This window comes from Hordeum vulgare, chromosome 2H (assembly GCF_904849725.1).
Source record: "Hordeum vulgare subsp. vulgare chromosome 2H, MorexV3_pseudomolecules_assembly, whole genome shotgun sequence".
Lineage (NCBI taxonomy): Eukaryota > Viridiplantae > Streptophyta > Magnoliopsida > Poales > Poaceae > Hordeum > Hordeum vulgare.
Window position 1 is genome coordinate 620,636,663 of NC_058519.1, and position 23,775 is coordinate 620,660,437.

General features: G+C 44.6%; 1 protein-coding gene across 1 annotated transcript; it reads left to right on the top strand.

Annotated features, from left to right (window-relative positions):
• Positions 1–327: 327 nt before the first annotated feature.
• Positions 328–20,694, top strand: LOC123428790 (LRR receptor-like serine/threonine-protein kinase FLS2). Its single transcript, XM_045112934.1, has 2 exons — positions 328–967; positions 19,997–20,694. The coding sequence occupies exons 1-2, from the start codon at positions 451–453 to the stop codon at positions 20,692–20,694; spliced, it is 1,215 nt and encodes a 404-aa protein (XP_044968869.1). The 5' UTR covers positions 328–450.
• Positions 20,695–23,775: the final 3,081 nt, after the last annotated feature.

Below are 23,775 nucleotides of genomic sequence, written 5' to 3' on the forward strand. Positions count from 1 at the left end.
GATTTCAGAATTTTGTAGATAGGCCGTTCAGTTAAACCAAGTTTTTTGTTCTGATGATCTAAACAGATAAAATGGATCGTTCCGTTGAAGTTGCACATGCGGGTCAGTAAAGACGTACGCAGTAGCGGCAACACTCCAACAGAAAAGTAGCACTAGAGGATGGTTCCGTTGACCCGGTAATCCAGGTCAAGCTAAGATAAGGCTTGGGTGGCTGGGTGCTGCTGACAGTACGGCGTGTGGCGCAAATCCTGCGGTAGAAACTGCACTCCTTGCAAAACCAAGCTGCGGAAGCTGTGCACTCCTTGCAGAGCGGAGGTACGCTACCATCTCTTCTCTTGATCACTTCTTGCTGTGAAAATCTGCGTAATCTTAATTTTTGCACACCCAGTAAATAGTTTTGCAGTGGTTAATTTAGCCACGGACGCTGCTGGCCCATCTGAATAAGCTGCCATGTCTGTTCTCTTTTATTACTTTTTGCAGGTAACACGTACGCGGCTCATGCCTGACTGTGCACTCCGTGAAGAAACTCACTACCTCAGTATGGTTGTCCTACTGGCGGTTCTGCTGCTGCTGTCCTATGGAGCTGGCCACATCCATTGCTCAACGGTCAGACACGGAAACAGAACAGAAGTGCACTCGTTGCTCGAGTTCAAAGCGGCTACCAACGACCCAACAGGTGCCCTAAGATCTTGGAACAGGCGCGTCCACTACTGCAACTGGACGGGCGTCACTTGCAGCTCAATGAAACCGGGGCGCGTCATTGCTCTGAGACTCCCCGGCCAAAGCTTGTCAGGCGAGATCACCCCATCTATTGGGAACTTAACGTACCTTAAGGCCCTCAACTTGTCCTCCAATGGCTTCTCTGGCCAGTTACCTCCTCTAAACCTGCTCCATGAGGTGATCCACCTTGAGCTAAGCTCCAATTCGTTCCACGGGATAATTCCCGACTCACTCATGAATTGTTCAAAACTACTTATCCTGGATCTTTCTAGTAACATGCTACAAGGTCCAATCCCCAAGAAAATTGGTTTGCTCTATAATCTATTAGGCTTAGGCCTTTCTAGGAATAAACTTACCGGGATCATCCCACCAACCATCAGCAACGCCACACACCTTCAAATCCTCTTTCTTCAAGAAAATGAACTAGGGGGGAGCATTCCTGATGTGTTTGGTCAACTTTCAAACCTCATAAAGCTGGACCTTACCTATAATAATCTCCAAGGTGACCTATGTTGAAATTAGAGATGGGCCCATAGGACAAATTTCAGAAAAATCTTCAAGGGCCCATGTAGGTGGTGGCATGACAAGGTGGTGGGAAGTTTAGTCCCACCCCGCTAGTGGAGGAGAAGTTGGACCCCTTTATAAGGGTCTCTCTTCCACATGCTATTGGAGATTGAGAAGAGAAGGTGCCCTCGCGCACTCCTCCGCCGCCGCCCGCCTCGCCACGCCTCGACGCGACGCGACGCGGGTTGCGGGAATGAGCCGAGCTCATACCTACGCGCTTATTTTTGCCGGTCAGGAACGGAGAATACGTAACGGACAAGGCACGATCCGAGACGTCGGATCGTGGCTGTTACCGACTCGGACGTGGGTTTGGCCCACGTCTCTTCACACAGCCGCCTTTATAAGCAGGCGATCGCCTACCCTAGCCGTCACGAGAATCAGATCACATCTGCCTCACGCGTTCCTTCCTTGACTGCTGCTGCCGCCGGCGACTCCGTCCCGTTTACCGCGTACACGGTCGACGGGAGAGCAGGCCTCCGAAACCTCGCCTCTCCGGTTCCTGTACGGGAGAGGGGCGATTAGGTTTTTGGGGAGCGATCACGCGACTGCTCGCCTCCGTCCGTCTGCTTCGTCTACGTCCGCGTCGCCCTCGTCCGTCTGCTTCGTCTACGTCCGCGTCGCCCTCGTCATCGCCATGTCTTCACCAAGCGAAGCTGACCGTCACCGCGAGAAGGCCGAAGCTGAGAAGAAGGCGGCAGAGGATACTGCCGCCGTCGCCGCTGCTGCTACGGCCAACTGGCCGATCGGAGGGTATGATGTGTTCGTCTCTCTCCTGTTTCTGTGTGCACTAGTAGTATTGCCTATATGCGTAGATGTTTCTGCTATATGCGTAGTACTTGCTAATATACTCCGTGATCAGTATGTCATGAACCTAGTCAATGCCATGTTAGTAATTATTTCATGGATTAATCTACTTGGAAAATTGCCTATTTACTCAGCAATCCAAAAACCTAATCTCTGTAGGAATTTTTCGAATAATGGTTTTGCTGCTGCAGTGAAACCGGATAAATTTACCGGTACCTTTTTCAAGTGTTGGAAAACGAGAACCACCTTATGGCTCACAGCTATGAACGTGTTCTGGGTAGCCGGTGTCACTCCTACGGAAACTATCACTCCTGAACAGGAGAAGATGTTTAAGGAGGCCACCGTCCTATTCCTTGGAGCAGTCATTAGCGTGATCGGAGATAAGCTGGTTGATGCATATTTACATATGCATGTTGCCAAGGACTTGTGGGAGGCGCTCGAATCTAAATTCGGGGCCACCGATGCTGGGAGTGAGATGTATGTTATGGAGCAGTTCCACGATTACAAGATGGTTGACAACCGTTCTGTATTGGAACAAGCTCATGAGATAATATGCATAGCTAAGGAACTTGAGGTTCTTAAGTGCAATTTGCCGGGCAAGTTTGTCGCGGGCTGTATAATTGCTAAGCTCCCTAATTCCTGGAGGAATTTTGCTACTACTCTGAAACATCAGAGGCGTGAGTTCTCAGTAGAGGACATCATCGGCCATCTGAGTGTTGAGCAGAACTCGAGAGCAAAAGACTCCAATGGAAAAGCGGTGGAAAGCTCTTCTGCTGCCAATATGGTACATCAGAGGAACTTCAATTCCCACAAGCCCAAGGGAAAGAATTCTGTCCAACAGAATACCGACTTCAAGAAGAAGGGAAAGAAGCCCTTCAAGAAGAATAAGAAGGGAGATGGCTGCTATACTTGTGGTTCAGAGGAACATTGGGCGAACAAATGCCCAAACAAGTACAAGAAGCCGGCGCAGGACTCCAAGTCTGCCAATATGATCATGGGCAACAATGAAAGTGGTGCATCTGGGTACGGTAATTTACTTACTGTATTTACAGTTTGTCAGTCCACCGGTTGGTGGGTGGGCACGGGTGCAAATATTCATATGTGTGCTGACTTATCATTGTTCTCTTCTTATCAGGCCACCGGTCGCGGGTCCGTATTGATGGGGAATGGCGCGAGTGCTTCTGTTCTTGGTGTTGGCACGGTCGATCTGAAGTTTACTTCAGGAAGGATCGTGCAGCTGAAGAACGTGCAGCATGTCCCCGCCATCAAGAAGAATCTCGTTAGTGGCTCCCTTCTGTGTAGAGAAGGGTTTAAGTTGGTATTCGAGTCTAATAAAGTAGTAGTTACGAAATATGGACTTTTCGTTGGAAAAGGTTATGAATGCGGAGGTCTGTTCCGCCTTTCTCTTGCAGATTTTTATAATAAAGTCGTGAACAATATTCATTCGAGTGTTAATGAATCTGAAGTTTGGCATTCACGTCTTTGTCACATAAGTTTCGGTGTTATGTCGCGGCTAGCAAAACTGAATTTAATCCCAACTTTCACTTTAGCCAAAGGTTCTAAGTGCCATTCGTGTGTGCAAGCAAAGCAACCTCGCAAGCCTCACAAGGCTGCAGAGGAGAGACACTTGGCACCATTAGAACTCATACATTCTGATCTTTGTGAGATGAATGGTGTGTTGACTAAAGGTGGAAAGAAATACTTCATGACATTGATAGATGATTCCACTAGATTTTGCTATGTGTATCTGTTAAATACTAAAGATGAGGCTCTACACTACTTTAAAATCTATAAGGCAGAAGTTGAGAATCAACTTGAAAAGAAAATTAAACGAGTCCGGTCTCATCGTGGTGGAGAGTACTTCTCAAACGAATTTGATTCATTTTATGCGGAACACGACATTATTCATGAGAGGACGCCTCCCTATTCACCCCAGTCAAACGGGGCTGCCGAGCGGAAAAACCGTACTCTAACTGATTTGGTTAACACCATGTTAGATACATCGGGTTTATCCAAGGCATGGTGGGGGGAGGCTATATTGACCGCGTGTCATGTCCTGAATAAAGTTCCTACAAAAGATAATGAGGTCACTCCCTACGAGGAGTGGTCGAAGAGAAGGACGACACTCTCGTACTTACGTACTTGGGGCTGCTTGGCGAAAGTCAATGTACCGATCCCCAAGAAGCGTAAGCTTGGACCAAAGACTGTGGACTGCGTTAATTTGGGATACGCTAAGAATAGCGTAGGCTATAGATTTCTAGCAGTGAAATCTGAGGTACCTGACATGAAGGTCGGTACAATAATGGAGTCGAGGGATGCTACATTCTTTGAGGATATATTTCCCATGAGAGATATGCAAAGCACTTCTAGAAAGGAATCTGAGATAACTCCTGAGCCTGCCATTCCTATGGAATACTATGAACAAACACATGATGAAAATCCTGAGGAGGATGACGAGGAAGCCCGTGGTAGGGGCAAGAGACAAAGGACTGCAAAGACCTTTGGTGATGATTTCTTCGTATACCTCGTAGATGATAATCCCACTTCTATTTCAGAAGTGTATGCTTCTCCGGATGCTGATTACTGGAAAGCTGCGGTCCGTAGCGAGATGGATTCCATCATGGCTAACGGACATGGGAAATCACTGATCGTCCTTATGGTTGCAAACCATTGGGATGCAAGTGGGTGTTCAAAAAGAAGCTTAGGCCCGATGGTATGATTGAAAAGTACAAGGCTAGGCTTGTGGCCAAGGGCTATGCCCAGAAAGAAGAAGAAGATTTCTTCGATACTTATTCACCTATGGCTAGACTGACCACCATTCGAGTACTACTCTCATTGGCGGCCTCTCATGGTCTTCTCGTTCATCAAATGGACGTTAAGACGGCTTTCCTGAATGGAGAGCTAAATGAGGAAATCTATATGCAACAGCCAGATGGCTTTGTGATAGAAGGTCAGGAAGGAAAGGTGTGTAAGTTGCTGAAATCTTTATATGGTCTGAGACAAGCACCTAAGCAATGGCATGAAAAGTTTAATACAACTCTGACATCTGTTGGCTTCGTTGTTAATGAAGCTGACAAATGTGTATACTATCGCCATGGTGGGGGCGAAGGAGTTATATTGTGCTTGTATGTTGATGACATACTGATATTTGGAACCAACCTCAAAGTAATTGAGGAGGTTAAGTCTTTTCTTTCTCAAAAATTTGAGATGAAGGACCTTGGGGTGGCTGATGTTATCTTGAACATCAAGCTGTTGAGAGATGATGAGGGTGGGATTACACTTCTGCAATCCCACTATGTTGATAAGATTTTGAGTCGCTTTGGATATTCAGACTGCAAAATTTGTCAAACACCATATGATCCTAGTGTGCTTATTCGAAAGTTTCAAGGCACAGCTATAGATCAGTTGAGATTCTCTCAAATTATCGGTTCACTTATGTACCTAGCTAGCGCAACGAGGCCTGACATCGCGTTTGCTGTGAGAAAACTTAGCCGGTTTGTTGCAAACCCGGGCGATGTTCATTGGCGTGCTGTTGAAAGAATTATGCGCTACTTGAAAGGTACTGTCAACCACGGGCTTCACTATACGGGATTCCCATCGGTACTTGAAGGGTATAGTGATGCGAATTGGATCTCTGATGCTGATGAGATGAAGGCCACTACTGGGTATATGTTTACTCTTGGGGGTGGTGCTGTTTCCTGGAAGTCTTGCAAGCAAACGATCTTAACAAGATCGACAATGGAAGCAGAATTAACAGCATTAGACACATCTGGTGTCGAAGCAGAATTTCTTCGAGATCTTTTGATGGACTTACCTGTGGTTGAGAAGCCGGTTCCGGCTATCCTTATGAACTGCGATAATCAAACAGTTATTGTTAAAGTGAAGAGTTCAAAGGACAATATGAAGTCCAACAAACATATAAGAATGAGATTGAAGTCTGTCAGACGTTTGAGAAACTCCAGAGTGATAGCGTTGGATTACATCCAAACGGCTAAGAATCTGGCAGATCCCTTTACTAAAGGGCTATCACGTGTTTTGATAGACAGTGCATCGAGAGAGATGGGTATGAGACCCACATGAGTTGCCATGGCAGTAACCCAACCTATATGATCAGAGATCCCGTGAAGTAGGACCTGGGAAAACAAGCCAGTGGTGAACTGAGGAGAGTAACTTTACTAACCCACTCCGTTGGAGATGCAATACTCTCGGATACTGTATGGTAGGATGACTACTGTCTTAATGTGTTCTAAAGCTTATATATAAGCAAGATGTTGTCCTACAGAGCGATCTTTGGAGGAACACACCTATATGAGCTTGACTGCTGGTCACAGTCTATGAGATTTGGGTGATCTCTAGTAAACTCATGAATAGGCCAGGAGTGTGACTAATATGCTCCACCCGAGGGGTCACCTTCGGCAGCCTAGTACTAGTAAGACTTGTGGTAAAGCTCCTTTACGCCAAACTGACAATTCAAGGCATAGTCCATTGTTCAGTTGTAAAGGGGTGTAGCTACTTGCTCTAGGTGAAGCTCAACCTTAACAGGTCTTCACTGAAATGCTGGTATATTAAAACAGTGTTTGGAATGAGGGAACACGATGTGCCCTTGAGATCTGGTGGGGGATTGTTGAAATTAGAGATGGGCCTTAGGCCCATAAGAAAAATTTCAGAAAAATCTCCAAGGGCCCATGTAGGTGGTGGCATGACAAGGTGGTGGGAAGTTTAGTCCCACCCCGCTAGTGGAGGAGAATTTGGACCCCTTTATAAGGGTCTCTCTTCCACATGCTATTGGAGAGTGAGAAGAGAAGATGCCCTCGCGCACTCCTCCTCCGCCGCCCGCCTCGCCACGCCTCGCCTCGTCACGACGCGCTGCGGGAATGAGCCGAGCCGAGCTCATACCTACGCGCTTATTTTTGCCGGTCAGGAACGGAGAATACGTAACGGACAAGGCGACTCGGACGTGGGTCCCACCCGCCTTTATAAGCGCCTACCCTAGCCGTCACGAGAATCAGATCACATCTGCCTCACGCGTTCCTTCCTTGACTGCTGCTGCCGCCGGCGACTCCGTCCCGTTTACCGCGTACACGGTCGACGGGAGAGCAGGCCTCCGAAACCTCGCCTCTCCGGTTCCTGTATGGGAGAGGGGCGATTAGGTTTTTGGGGAGCGATCACGCGACTGCTCGCCTCCGTCTGTCTGCTTCGTCTACGTCCGCGTCGCCCTCGTCATCGCCATGTCTTCACCAAGCGAAGCTGACCGTCTCCGCGAGAAGGCCGAAGCTGAGAAGAAGGCGGCAGAGGATATTGTCGCCGCCGCCGATGCTGCTACGGCCAACTGGCCGATCGGAGGGTATTAGGTGTTCGTCTCTCTCCTGTTTCTGTCTGCACTAATAGTATTGCCTATATGCGTAGATGTTTCTGCTATATGCGTAGTACTTGCTAGTATACTCCGTGATCAGTATGCCCTGAACCTAGTCAATGCCATGTTAGTAATTATTTCATGGATTAATCTATTCGGAAAATTGCCTATTTACTCAACAACCTACCTCCGTAAACTAGTGCGCTTAAACAACCCAATGGACTATATCTCCAGCAAAAATTCCCTGATAATCTAGGCCGGTGACACGGCCTAGTACTAACAATCCAATCTCATGGATGATTATTGATCTGGTGTCTGTTTCTAAAATATGCTTGAAGCGCTCATGCATCGACTTATGGAGATTCATATATATAGTTTCGGAATAGTACTTTTGGAGATGCTGAAGGAAAAAAACAATGGATCATATGTTCAGGAATGAACTCCCCATTGTCAGATTTGTGAAAGCAAAATTCCCTGAACATGCATTAAATATTGACGATACCCATCTGCTAGATGATGCAATGTAGTCAGAAAATTCGGCAATCTTTCAGTCACCAATCTCCAGGTGAACGGTTTGACATGAAATATTTAGCTGTTTGAATGAGTTGAAATCAACATGGTGAGCAAATGAGGGAAAGTTAGGGGCTCTATTTCTTTCAGGAGACTTGTAAATCGGGCTTCTGAAAGGGGCTAAAGAAGAAAAGAGATGTAATTAGAGTTTTCGATAAAATGCTCCATCCTTAATTAGCCTTTGATCATGTACCCCTTCTAAGAATGTAATGCAGTGTAATTCCTTTCTGATTTAATCTCCTAATCTGATTATGACGATTGTCTTCTGTTATGTGTAATGCAACCCCGTCCTCTGTGTCAACAGCTAAAGGAAAAAAAGGTTCTCCCAACCATCACTCGTTAGAAGTACTAGCAAAAGGGCCCGTGCGTTGCGACGGGAAAAAGAATACCACACACTCTTAATTAACAAAAAGTGGTCTATAATTTAAGCATTTGTAGCTACGATCCAAACAAAGATCTTAACCTAAAAAACACAGTTCAAGATTTTACGGGTCTTTTATTTTAATACGGCTTGAATGTAGATTTAATACGTATAAAGAAATGGTCAAGTGATCTTTAATTTTATCTCTAACCTGATTTTGCTGAGATGTTCATCCACAATCCAATAGGGCCGGTATGAAAGAAAGACGGGTAATGCATTATTGATTAAGATTGCATCCTACATAATATTTTTAAAATTGTTAACAGGTAAAATAATATCATATTCAGATTCTATATATTTTTCTAATCAAAATTCATATATAACATGTTAAATTTGGAGTTACGGCTTAGAAGATATGAGTATTTTAAAAAACATTTAATATGTACTGCCGGTTTAATCTCAGAAACATCAAAGGTTTTTTTTATAAAATAGCATGACAGACTAAGAATACCTATTTCCTTTATTAGTAGGTATAGCAAAAGGGCCCGTGCATTGCAACGGGAGAAAGAAATACCACATGCTCTTAATTTATAAAAAATGGTCTATAATCTGAGAATTTGTAGTTACGGCACAAACAAAGATGGTCTTATCCTACAAAAGTGCAGTTCAAAATTTCACAGGTCTTCTATTTTAATACGGCTTGCATGTAGATTTAATACATACAAAGAATCGGGCAAGTGACCTTCAGTTTCATCTCCAATCCTGATTTTGTTGACGTGTTCATTCCCAATCCGGATGAGTACCGATATGAAAGAAAGACGAATAATGACTTATTTATTAAGATTGCACCCTAGATAGTATTTTTATTAAATGTTTAATAAGTAAAATAACATCATATTTAAATTCTACATATTTTTCTAATCAAACTCCATATATAATATGTTAAATTTAGAGTTACGGTTTAGAAGATATGAGTATTTTAAAAAACATTTAATATATACTACGGGTTTAATGTTAAAAACATGAGAGGGTTTTCTATAAAATAATATGACGGACTAAGAATATCTATTTTCTTTATTAGTAGGTATAGACTGTTGTTGCAACCAACAGTTGATTATGATTACATACAAGTGATATTTACAAACATGCCTCAGACGGAGATTATTGAAGTTGAACTCACACAAGTTCACCGGTATTTTGGAATGCAGTGTAGTGATTTATGAGCTTATACACAAAGCAAAGCAGGTTCACATGATACAAAACTGCGAACCATAGTTTACAGCAAGAAACACAAATTTATCTGTCCCTTTTTCATTCATAAAAAATACACATGAGGCCATCTCAGAAACAGTAAGATAAAACGTGTGTTTCTTCAACAAATATCAAGCTGCAAATATATATAGCCATTTCCCACAAACCCATATGGTGTAAAACTGTCCAAAAAGAATCCATATTTTTTCTCAAACTAAATCAAGTTAGACCTGTTTCCTGTTGAAAACTTATGGTATTGTCATTGTTTGAGCATTTTGATTTCAGTATACAAATGTCTTGAGGAACAATACTCAAGTAATTTGAAAACTGGCCACTGATTTTTCAGTCCATGCATACGTCCTAACTGATTCAGACAGAAGACAATTCATACAGAAATACACAGTTCCTACTGATTTACAGTCAGACAGTCACACACATGTAACACAATCACAACCTACATTGTTCATAAATCAGAGCTTGTCCTGAAGTAAAATCTACACTCGTATGTGTCACCAAGCAGGGCTCTCAGGGAGGAAAAAATTGATGCCAAATACTCAAGAGTCTACTATTTCTGCAATGTCCGCACAAAACAGAGAACTCAGTTCACTCGGAGGCAAGGGCACGCCCCGCTCTCCGTCTCACTCACGTTGCCGTGCGCGTCGGAGCCTGCGCCGAGCCCGGCGCTCTCGAGCGCCTTCTTGCCGCTGAGGATGCAGTACTGGATGCAGTCGTCGAGCCTCCGGTCATTCTTGCCGTCGATGTACCCCTCCGACGAGAACCCCCGTATCTGCCCGGCGAACCTCGTGAGGAAACTGCTGGCGTCGAACCGGTCGATCGGCCTGACGCCGCTCTCCCCGGCCATGAGCCAGTCGTAGAATGTGTCCACGTCGCTCCCGAACACCGACGCCAGCCCCATCCCCGTGATCACCACCCGCTTCCTGGGGTCCGTCTCCCTCTGCGGCGCCGCCGAGGTGGCGCGGACGGCCGCGGCGTGGGCGGGGCGTCGACACGGGCGAGCGCGGCGGCGGGGGAACGCGGGGGGAGGGACGCGGAGGCCGAGGGCGTGGGGGGCGTGGGCGTGCATGGCGGACCCCAGGAAGCGGCGGTCGGGGTCAAAGGCGTGGAGGCATCCCCCGCCCTCCGGGCGTGGGTGGCGGAGCAGCAGCAGGCGGAGCGCCGGCAGCAGCGCGAGGAACGACGCCGTGAGGGCCTTCCGGAAACGCGTCGGACGGCGTCGTCGTCGTCTTTTTATCCAGATCCACTTATACAGGGACTGCGGGTTGAATACCCAAAAACGAAGGGACTTTTATGCAAAAATGTCGGCGATAAGCACTGCGTGCTTTATTATTAGGGGAGATGTTAAGTTTTTCCAAGGTAGGGTTCTCACGACTATTAGACCAGGTGAAAGTATCTGCACGATTCACGTCAGGCGACTCCAGAGGCGATGACGGGAACGATTGGGCCGAATGGAGGGGCGCTAGGAAGGGCGCCCGCTACGCCGGCGCCTCCTTTGCTATCCACGCTCCGACCAGGGGGTAGGTTCTGGATTCTCTCCGACGACGGAGACGTCGGAGAGGAAGGGGAGGAAGGGGAGGACAGGGTAGAAACATCGCCGGTGCCATCTCCGGCATCCTCGGAGGGTCTGGAATTCACTACGCTACGTCGTCATAACATCAAGGAGGATAAGATCCGCGAGGCGACGAGCGAGTTCCATGGATCACCAAGGTGGCGGACGAAACCATCGTTAGCAGTTAAACCTTGGCAGGGGCCTCTTCCTAAGGTATGTCACAAGTCTTTTTCAATTTCAGACTGCATTCATCCATCTGCATGGGAAATTGTCCACAAGAAGAAGAACAAACGGAGGTTGCCGGTGGAGGTCGCTCCTGTGCCGGCGATCTCGATCCCTGAGATCAGATCGCGCCGTTTGAATTTCCTTCTGGGCCCATGTGGGCTGCAACAGGATGAATCAATGGTGAGACTTAACGTGGATGGGTATAAGGCCCATCTAGAGTCTCAACTTGATTGCATCCAGGTCATATCGGATCCCACGTCTCCTACGACACCGATTTCTATTCCTCGGCTCGAATCGGATACGGTGAGCCGCCGTAATAGGCCTGGGTTTCCTCGATTGGGACGCGGCAGGGCACCCTGGATCCCATCGCTGCGTTCTTCTTCGATGTCGGGCAGAGGCTCCCAGCCACCGCAGAAACAAGCGACGGGACAGGGAAACAACGCTAGTCAGGGGCGTGCTGATGGTCCTCCTGCTGCTCGCGATCATAGGGGCGGGAGTAATGGCGGAGGGCGATCCAATCTTTAAGCTACCGGACGGGGCTTTGCTGGCTGCCGGTGGGGAGATGATGGATATAACGCTTATGGCAACGGGATTCATCGAGGTTCTTCTTCAGGCAGTGGCGGCCGCGGTGATGGCGTCAACTGGGGCTTCAACGGACCCCCAGGGCCGTTTGTCGAGGCTGCTTCTGGTCCTATTGGCAGGCACCGGCAGACGTTCCATAATCGCGGGGGACGGGGAGGTGGTCATCGGCCGCGAGGGCCTAACTTACCTCGAGCTGATCCCCCTCTTGCTGCTGATGATGAGAGTAAGTTGCAGGACAGGACTGTAACTGAAGCACCGGCTCTGCCAGCTGCAGTTCTGGAGAAAGTTTCTGCTCTTGCTGCGGTTGAAATGACCGTGCCCGTCGCTAATTCCCGAGTGGATCCGACAGACAAAGCTGGGGATAAGCCAGAAGGGGAGAGAGTCACCAAGTGGGCACGTAAGAAAGAAAAAATGACTTGCTATAGATGCAGAGAACAGGGACACTTCATGGTTGAATGTAAGGCAGAGTTGTGTGATATTTGCCGCAAACTCAAACATGAGAGTGGAGATTGCCCAACTCTCTCTCTGCCTAAACCGGTGGTTACCATGTATGGGGCTTGTTGCCCAGAACTAATGTTTTTTTAATCACCCAAAGCGTCTACTCAAGTTCCGGAGAGTACCCAGACGGGAGTCGTTAAGGTGACTCGCGATACAATGACCACGGAGCAGATTATACAGCGTTTGCGTGAACTGGTCTCTGCATCTTTTCAATGGAACCCCATCGAGCTGGATGACCAGATGTTCAGGGTCGAGTTTCCTACTAAGGAAGATCTTGCCAGGTTGCTTAAGTTTGGGATGAGTCGTGTCCCAAACAGCACTTGTATTCTTGAATTTGATGCTTGGACACACAAGGATCCTGAAGGAACACCGCTATCCCAGCTTTGGGTTCGTTTTATTGGTGCTCCGCGTCGGGCTATAGATGATTTTTTGGTCACATGGAGTCTTGGGTCGTTGATCGATAAGATGGAGAAAGTTGATATGACATTTACCCGAGCACAGGGAAGTGCTCGTATATTTGTTTCTGTGATTAGTGTCGAGCATATTCCTGACACCGTCAGATGGACTTATGACGGCAGGGGGTTTGATCTTGATATTGAGCACGAGGAAAGTGAGCATTTTCACAAGCTAGGTAAGACGGCTGACATGGATACAGACGAGGGTCATGATGATGAGGGTAACCTAGACAAGAGCACTGAGCCGAGAGAAAGCGCTGATAGAGGCTCTTTATCTGCTAACAAACAGAAGGATAATGCAACACCAAGGCAGTCTCTTGGTTCCTCATTTACACATCAGTTGAGATTTGGGTCCTTCGGGTCTATGTCGGCACCTTCCAAGCTGTAGGGAGAAAGGGTTGACAGTGGCGATCCGGCGGAGCACGAGTTGCCGTCTATATCACCGCTGGATTCTTTGGTATTGGGCAACCAGAGGGTGGAGGCGCCCGTTCACAACAAGTCTGACACGGAGTCTCGGACACCTAAGGGTTTTAATGCTCATGTTGTTCACAACCAGGAAGGTCCTTCGACAGGTAAAGTGTCTCCCAAGGCACCGTTATCTGATGCAAAAGGCAGTGCCTTAGTGGTGTCGGTTGCAATTCCCACAGCAGCGAATGCCAGCGAAACGATATTGACTGCTCGAGATGATGCCACGGGTCCAGGGAAGAGGCTTCTTACAGCAAACGTTGCTGTTGCTACTAGTGGCGCCAAAGGTATGCCCAGGGAGAGTTGCTCTCGTGGGCTTGTTTCTACTTATGAGCATGGATCTGTAGAGGCTGTTCAACCTCCCCTTGGCGTGTCATTTGGTCACGATTCTGGTACTCCAGGTGAGGTGCAGCCAGCTGTGATGAGTTGCACCATGTCAGCTAGTTCACAAGGTTACCAGCTACAGGAGAAGTCTAGGGTACAGGAGATGTCTGGGGGTGTTTTGGAGGCTGTCAATAATGATACCGGTCTGGTGGGCCGGGAACCATGTGTGATGGGTAATCACAGGATGACGGGCCCGGACCTTGATGAGGTTATCGAGTTTGGAGGTATACCAGATCCGGCAACGGAGGCCAGGCGATTTGGTGTGCGTCTGCAATCCCAGCCTGATGTTGACGAGCTACAGATGGGTCGTGCTATGCGCGCGGCTAAGCTTCGCGACATCGAGATCTCCTCAGGTATGTCTATTGATACGACATGTTCTATTTTGCACTTTTCTGAAAATGAGATTATTAAAAATGCAAACGACATAGGGATTTCTCTCGGTGGTAATGGGAAGGAGATATCCACATCAGTTAACGATTTACTAAACCTAGAGGCAGAAAGGGCAATTGAGATGGTCCGCAACATAGTAGCTGTTAAACCAATGAATGATAATGATATAAATGATTTAGGGTTGGGAGCTTTAGAAAGTTTATGTCAGGATCTTGTGCCATCTCCCATTATGCCACATGATCCAAATGATTTAATTGAGGAGGGGTATGAGGCCCATTCACAAACGAATGCTAACACGCATAATTTGACTGGTTGTGTGGACCAGTCGCTTGTTCAGGATAGACCCAAGAGGATTTGGAAAAGAAAGATTTATCCTGTTTCAGCTGTGCGTCTTAGTGCTAGGTTCAAAACGACTAAGAAATTTTATGATGAACGATGAAAGGAATTTTCTGGAATAGCAGAGGTCTAGCAGACTTGGCTAAAAGAAGATTTATAGCTGAAATTACCATTGAGCAAAAATTAGATTTCATTGCTTTAATGGAAATCGGGAGGGATAATTTTACATCTCAGTTCCTAAATACAATATCGGGAGGGGCTGATTTTGATTGGCATTGTCTACCACCAAGGGGAAGATCCGGTGGGATCTTGCTTGGAGTACAGTGTGATACCCTTGAGGTCCGAGATGTGGTATATGGGGACTTTGCTGTTAAGTTTAGAGTTCGCTCCAAAGTGGATGGCTTTCAATGGGCTCTTGTAGCAGTCTATGGAGCTGCCCAGCCTGAGCTTAAGAGAGACTTCTTGGTTGACCTTGTCCGAATATTTGGTGATGAGAGGCTTCCAATTTTAGTGGGGGTGACTTTAATATCATCCGGAGGCGAGGTGAGAAAAATAATGATAACTTTGATGGCAGATGGTCATTCATGTTTAATTCTATCATCGAAAGCCTTAACTTAAGAGAGATTGAGCTCTCAGGGAGAAACTTTACCTGGGCAAACTCGTTACCTAATCCAACTTTTGAGAAGTTGGACAGGGTTCTCACGAGCGTGGAGTGGGAACAGAAATTCCCTAACGTCTCGGTTCGCGCATTAACAAGAGCGATCTCGGATCATACGCCTTTGTTTGTAGACTCAGGGGAAGCTACACACATTGGCAATAAGAATCTTTTCTCTTTTGAATTAGGATGGTTTGAAAGAGAGTGATTTCTAGACATTATCGCCAGAGAATGGGATATGGTTTCGGTTGGAGATTCCAATGTCGAAAGGTGGCAAAATAAGATAAGGCACCTGCGACAATTCTTGCGGGGTTGGGCTAAGCATGAGAGTGGGATTTATAAGAAAGAGAAACAAAGACTTCTCGAACTTATAAATTCCCTGGACATTAAGGATGAACAATTGCATTTAGATGACAATGAGAGGTCATGTAAAGCGGACGCTGAATTAAAGCTCAAACAACTACTCAGAGAGGAGGAGTTGAAGTGGGCACTCCGAGCGAAAGTCTGCCATGTTATTCAAGGAGATGATAATACCCAATATTTCCATCTCATAGCGAATGGTAAACATAGAAAGAAAAGAATAGTCCAGTTGGAACAAGACGAGAGTACAATAGTGGGGCACGAGAATCTGAAATTATATATCTCAGAATATTATAAGAGGTTGTTCGGGGCCCCAGAGGATAATTTTGTGTCCATGAATGAGCATATTGTTGGAGACATACCTCAGCTCGGGACGGACGAGAACGAGGTATTATCCAAGCCTTTCATGGAGAAAGAGGTGTATGATGCGATATCACAAATGAAGAATAATAAGGCTCCAGGTCCGGATGGGTTTCCGGCTGAGTTTTATAAGAGATGTTGGCATATTATCAAACCAGATTTGTTACCGATGTTCCAAGACTTATATAACGAAAACTTGCAACTATTCCATCTTAACTATGGGACAGTGACACTGTTGCCAAAGAAGGAAGGAGCGGTGCGCATTGAGCAGTTTAGACCTATTTGCCTGCTGAATGTCAGCTTCAAGATTTTTACCAAAGTAGGCACGAATAGGTTGACCGAGATTGCACATGAGGTGGTGCAACCTAGTCAAACAGCATTCATGCCAGGCAGGAATATCATGGAGGGCGTGGTAGTCCTTCATGAAATGTTGCATGAAATCCACTCGAAGAAACTAGATGGAGTAATCTTCAAAGTCGATTTCGAGAAGGCTTATGATAAGGTAAAATGGCCTTTCCTACAGCAAGCATTACGTATGAAGGGTTTCGATGAAATACGGAGAACACATATTGAATCCTTCGTACAAAAAGGTAGTGTTGGAATTAAAATCAATGACGACATGGGTCATTTCTTCCAAACACTTGAAGGTCTCAGGCAGGGAGATCCAATGTCATCTATCCTATTTAACATAGTTGCTGATATGTTGGCAATTCTAATAGGAATGGCTAAGCAGGAAGGCCAAGTAGGGGGACTCGTGCCACATCTGGTGGATGGGGGTGTGTCCATTCTACAATATGCTGATGATACTATATTGTTCTTGGAACATGATATAGCAAAAGCAAGAAATATGAAACTAATACTTTGCCTGTTTGAGCAGTTGTCAGGACTAAAAATCAATTTTCATAAGAGTGAGCTGTTTTGTTTTCGGAAAGCCAAAGACGAACAAAACTCTTATAAACAATTGTTCGGTTGTGAACTGGGAAGCCTACCGTTTAGATATTTAGGCATACCCATTCATCACCGAAAACTTTCTAACAGCGAGTGGAAGTGTATCGAAGATCGCTTTGAAAAAAAAATAAGCTGCTGGAAGGGCAAGTTGTTATCTTACGGGGGAAGATTGATACTCATAAATTCAGTATTGACGAGTATGCCTATGTTCCTTTTATCCTTCTTTGAGATGCCAGTAGGGGTCCTTCTTTGAGATGCCAGTAGGGGTACGCAAAAGATTGGATTTCTATCGATCAAGATTCTTTTGGCAGAGTGATGAGGACTGTAATAAATATAGATTATCTAAATGGGATATTATTTGTAGGCCTAAAGATCAGGGAGGACTACGAATTGAAAATTTAGAGGTAAATAATAGATGTTTGCTGAGCAAGTGGCTATTTCGACTTTCTGTAGAGACAGAAGGAATGTGGGTACAAATTTTACGTAATAAGTACCTACACTCTAAAACTTTGGCTCAAGTAAATGTCAGACCTACTGACTCACCTTTCTGAAAAGGGCTGATGAAAGTAAGGTAAGAGTTTTTCCACAGAACTAAGTTCATAGTCGGTAATGGTGAGGGGACAAGATTCTGGGAGGATACCTGGTTGGGGGACATGCCTCTAGCTATCCAGTATCCATCCTTATACAACATAGTGCAACGTAAGGAGACATATGTTGCCACAATCTTACAGTCTACCCCTTTAAACATCCAATTCCGTAGAGCTGTGATAGGGCGCCGTTGGGAGGAATGGCTCTATTTGGTGAGGAGACTTATGGATGTCCAATTATCACTTGAATCGGATAGGATACATTGGAAGCTTACGAATAACGGGATTTATTCGGTAAAATCTATGTATCTCGACCTAATAGACACTACATTCATCCCAAGATCTATTAATATTTGGAAAGTCAAAGTTCCCTTAAGGATCAAAGTCTTCATGTGGTTTGTACACAAGAGGGTGATCCTCACTAAGGATAACTTGGCTAAACGAAATTGGGGTGGTAGCACTAAATGTAGCTTCTGTGATAATAATGAGAATATTACGCACCTCTTTCTCCTATGTCCTCTTGTGAAACTTATGTGGTACACAATTCATATAGCCTTTAACATAACGCCTCCAGATAGCATAGACACGTTATTTGGAACGTGGCTTCATGAAGTTGACAGGACGATTGCAAAACAAATTCGTATAGGAGTTTGTGCACTACTTTGGGCTATATGGAATTGCAGGAATAATGTGGGTTTTAACAGATGTATCAATATATATACAATTTCTGCAGGTACTTCACACAGCAGCGACCTTGATCCGTACGTGGTCATTACTCACTCCTGCGGACATCAGGGAGCCTTTGGTTACTGGGTCTACCCGATGGAAGATGGTAGCGCGGGATATCTTCAACCGGTTTGGATGGCAGTCCAGTAATATGATAGATGGATAGGCATCTAGTTCTATTTTGGCCGGTTGTGGCTACTTTTACTTTTTATCTCAGATTATTCGTACTACTGGAGACTATTTGAACCATTTCACTATTTGCAATAAAGGACATCAGAGGCCGGAGGTAACACTCCTTTTCTAAAAAAAAGGTGAAAGTATCCCAGACATAACTATTTCGCTTAGAGAGTGGATTTTCAACTCCTGGATGCCTAGGCACCCTCTATGAATAGTAAAATCAAAACAAATAGAAAAAAAAACTGAAACTTTGCAACATCAAAGATGATCAATGTTTCTAGGTGCTTGCAAGTTTTCATGCCAAAAAAACATTCGAGAAGCTCTACATGGGAAAAACATTTCAGTGCTTCACGTTTTGAGCACTTTTAGCATTGAAATCTGAAACTTGTTTGTACATCTTTCTCTGCATGATATTTTAGCATGAAATTTTGCAAGAACGTATAAAGTTTGAACACCTTTGATGCTACAAAGTTTCAGATTTTTTTTAAATTTTATTTATTTATTTTACTATTCATAAAGGGTGCATAAGCACACGGGAGCTGTTACACCTTTCTCTTTCGCTTAAATCGTAGCATTGATGATTGAGTTGAAAGTGTCATAGTTGCTACTATTACGAAAATTCATACTTTTTTCACCAGCAAACTGGAGCAAATTAAACTCACATACCTGTAATTAACATTTACTAATTGTCTACATACCTGTAACTTTTTGTGAAAAAAAAATATTCCTAATGTTGTGGGCAAAAACACAAAATCAATGCGAGGTAGATAATTCATCCATCCAAGAAAAGCAAGGTTCCCAAAGCATGCATGTGGCGCAGAAGAGATCTGGATTAGATAGATAGATCCAGACTGCAAGAATACTGTCCAGCTCAAGCACGAGCGACAGAAGAGAAAAGTAGCAGTGGAAAGTTCCGTTGATCCGGACGTCCAGGTCAAACTCAGATAAGGCCGGACTGCTGACAGTACGGTGTGTGTGGCGCAAACCTGCTGTACAAACTGCATTTAAACCGATGGGGCCTGAGCCAGCCCAGCATTCAGATGCAAGTACAAACTACCTACCGGCAAAGCCAAGCTGCGGGGAGCTGCCGTTTTGTGCGCTCCTGTCGACCAGGAGAGGTACGCCACTGTCTCTCTTATTGATTGCTTTTTTGCTGTGAAAAGTTACATAATAATATACTCCGTACGTACGTATTCACAGAGCTTGTACTAGAGCCTTAAGTAACTGTAGTTGTGACTTGTGAGCACAGGTAGCACTTAAGTTCTGTAAGTGGTTTGTGTCATGGACGCCCTTCTAATAAGCTCCGCTGGGCGTCGGTGAACATTGCTCTGTATTTTTGCAGGTAACGGAGCAATCCATGAGGACACTCAGCATGGTTATTCTGCTGGCGTTTCTGCTGCTGCTGTCTTATGGAGCTGCCAACATCCATTGCTCAACAGTCAGTCACGAAAACAGAACAGACGTGCACTCGTTGCTCGAGTTCAAAGCGGCTACCAACGACCCAACAGGTGCCCTAAGATCTTGGAACAGGCGCGTCCACTACTGCAACTGGGAGGGCGTCATTTGCAGCTCAATGAAACCGGGGCGCGTCGCCGCTCTGCAACTCCCCGGCCAAAACTTGTCAGGCGAGATCACCCCCTCTTTTGGGAACTTGACGTACCTTAAGCTCCTCAATTTGTCCTCCAATGGCTTCTCCGGCCTGTTACCTCCTCTGAACCTGCTCCATGAGTTGGTCCTCCTTGACCTCAGCTCCAATTCATTCCAGGGGACGATTCCTGACTCACTCATGAATTGTTCAAACCTAGAAGGGGTGGATCTTTCTAGAAACATGCTAGAAGGCCCAATCCCCGAGGAAATCGGCTCTCTGTACAATTTAATTGCGCTAAATATTTCTAGGAATAACCTTAGCGGGATCATCCCACCAACCATCAGCAACGCAACCCAGCTACAATTACTTAACCTTCAAGAAAATCAACTAGGAGGAAGCGTACCTGGTGAGCTTGGGAAATTGTCAAACATGTTCTCATTGGGTTTTGGTGACAATTGGCTGTCCGGTCCAGTACCACCATCAATCTTTAATTTGACTGGGCTTGGAGTATTAGATGGACATTTAAATATGCTACGAATGGCATTGCCACTAAACATTTGCGAAACCCTTCCTAATCTCCGAATTCTAATCCTGGGCGGCACTATGCTTGATGGTCATATCCCAGCTTCGCTAGGCAATTGTACAATGCTACAAGTTATGGATTTATCAAATAACAGTCTCATTGGGGAAATCCCTAGTTTCGGAAAGCTACTAAGCTTAGCCCGACTATACCTTGAGTCTAATAATCTCCAAGGTGTCATACCGTGATAAAATGCAGCTCTTGTTTCACCATTCAGAAGCATGGATGTTAAGTTACTGTACAATAAACCTGACCACAAACTCGACTATTCAACATAGTTGCAAGGTGTGCGAAAATTCGGATTTGAGGACGAGCACCTCGGTGCTCGGCATCCTGTCCATACACACCCGCTAGGGATCCGCGCCGTCATCGTATTGTTTTGGCCTGTCCCCCGTATAGTAGGCAACTTTCCTTGTATTACGATTTGACATGCTAGGGAGTAAATGACGTGCGTGTTGAATGGGCTGAGAAACAATAAAAAATACTTCCGATTTGACATGAGCATGTTGTTGAATTGATGTCTGCGTTGTTACTTTTTACATGGTTCTACAGTGATCGAGCCCCTGTCTTGTTACTGCATGCATGTACCAGCAGTGTTTTTGACCTTCTGTTGGCACTGTACGAGTTTGCGCGTGGTGTCCTCTGACAGGCATGTATTAGCGTTAAATATAATCTGGGTTTTATGTGATAACGTTCAATTAGGGACTACAAAACTTTTAGAGAACGTTATATAGCTAACTTGTGACAAATAAATATTGATGGAAAAAACTGACAGCCAAAAACGTGAGTCCATGCCCTTGGTGTCGTTTATTACCTGGAAAAATAAAAAATGAAATGCGCACGCGTCAGAACCTAATCATGCTAAGTCTCTAATTAATCCTCTACTTGTGCACAACAATCAGCAAGCATGAACTACTGACCCTACTGCAGTTGGAAAATGGATTATAAGCAAAACGATTATTCATTTCATCAAAACAAATTCCAACTACACATCGGCCATTAAACAAACCACACACGTTATATGAAATCAATCCAGCAGTACACGTCAAACTAAATTGGGTCACACTTTATGAAGTTGGATTTAAGATAAATCTTTTTTTACGAAAAAGATTTAAGATAAATCTTATTATCTCTATTTTTTATAAATGATAAGTGCCACACATGTGGCATAAAGCAACTTCACCGTGGCATTTTCTAAAACTAAAATTGTCACTCGAAAAGAAAAAAACGAATCAAAAAAATTGACATCCTGTTGACAGCGGTTTTGACCGAAGAAAATATAATGCAACTCAAACGAATAAATTACTTGAAATGATGAAGTACACCATTGAGAAATGACCATGATGAATTGTCGCCACTCTGTATAAAATAGCAAACCCAAGAAGTAAATTAATAAACGGGCCGATATTCGTAAGATTGGTAAAATGAATAGAAATCTCCGTGAATTATTTGTCCTAATTAAAATGACACACTCGGATAATAATACATATTCAGATATACATAACGTTCATCCATGCACGCCGCCAACTACGGCGGGTGTCGAATATCTACATAAAATCATAGTAGTTTCGAAATATCGACCATATGGTAAAATGAAGCCCTTGTTCCATCCTTGGTGAGAAATATCGATGTGACGCATAAAAAATATATTGCGCTAACAAAATATACACGTGGCGTATTGAAATAAATAAATGAAGCTTTTAATGAGGTATCGACGGTATTCAATATGAAAATATTTTGTCGACGTATTCATCTGATGAAATTAAACTTAAAATAGGGTGAAAACAATTAAACATGCACACCCTCACATAAACCTTAATGCATCACTAAAAGCTAATTAGGTTTAGCCCATTAAAAAATGCGGCCATGTTGCATGACTGTAGGCTGCGTATGCATGCAAGCGGTGGTGCCCACGCCCACAAATTCATTAATCGTTCACCGGGGCCACCCATCACGACTTGTCTTTTCTATCTCATCAGTCACCCTTCCTCCAACTAGATATTTAATCGTTCAGTCTCTCAACCGGGGCCACAAGAGAACAGTAGACACATGTATTACGAAACATGTGTGCCAAACCAATACGTCTATGATGCCTAAATCCTCAACCTAACACGAGCTAGCAGGGGACAACCAGCAGACAGCTTACCATCCCAATGTGTTGATGGACGTCCCGGATTCAGAGTTTTCGGTCACACAAACTTCGCACTCCAAGGTGTGGGGCTTTCTACAAAGCTGTCAATATATAGGTCTCTTCCAAGCTCCAGAATATACACAAAGAGTTAGCTATTCTATTCCAGAGATAATTCTAGAGTAGGTGAAGTGAGGCCATTTGATCTACAAATTCACCAAAACCTGAGTGTTAAAATTGAGATTTGAAGCCTCCCTTACTTGTTCGTTTCTACCTTGTAGCTGACTCATCTATATAATGGAAGATTGCTCGTCACCGCCTGTAGTTTTTTCCAGCAAGATGCAACGTAAATCGTTATATTTCATCTTCATTTGGTGTTCCTCTAATATTTGTTGCTGCTAAATTCATTGCTTGCAATTGATACATATTGCCCAAATGCAGATTGGTTGTGTTGACTTGATCACAATCATTAGCATTGACAGAAAACTATGAGGTACTAAGGGACTGGCTAACGGTCCGGAACAAAATAAAGGGTGTTCATATTCTAAAAGAAAATCTACCTAATTCGAGTGTAACAAAATATGACAAAAGAATAACATGAGTAGCTCAACTCAAATCTCAGAACCATTTAGTTTACAAATATATCTCAAATGTGCTCAGTTATAAAAGAAAAGGCTTACATGAAAGAAGCTGAAGCAGAAAATTACAACACTATGTAACTCGACGTCGTTGCATTGCCATGAAAGCATCAACTATGTCATCTTCACTTACTAATGAGCAAATCTCACTCAATAAATGTCATCAAGCAATTATTCAAGCGATCATCACCCATGCTAGTCCTCAATTTACTTTTCATTGCAGAATTTACTTGTCCACTCATTAGTTGTTTGCTTTGCACAACATTCAATTATTTGATTTGGTATCTTCGGACTAGTCAAGAAGCAATTCCCAGAAGCATTGTTCAAAACAAACATATTAACTTGTTCATCATTTGCAGAAAGCCATTTAAGAAGTTCAAGAAAGTTCCTCCTACTGCTAAATTATTCGCATTCATCATGTCCACGAAAAGCTAATCCTTGGTTCAAAAGATACCTCAAGCATCTAAGTGAAAGTGAGCCTAGCCTTGTACATACGTAGATCC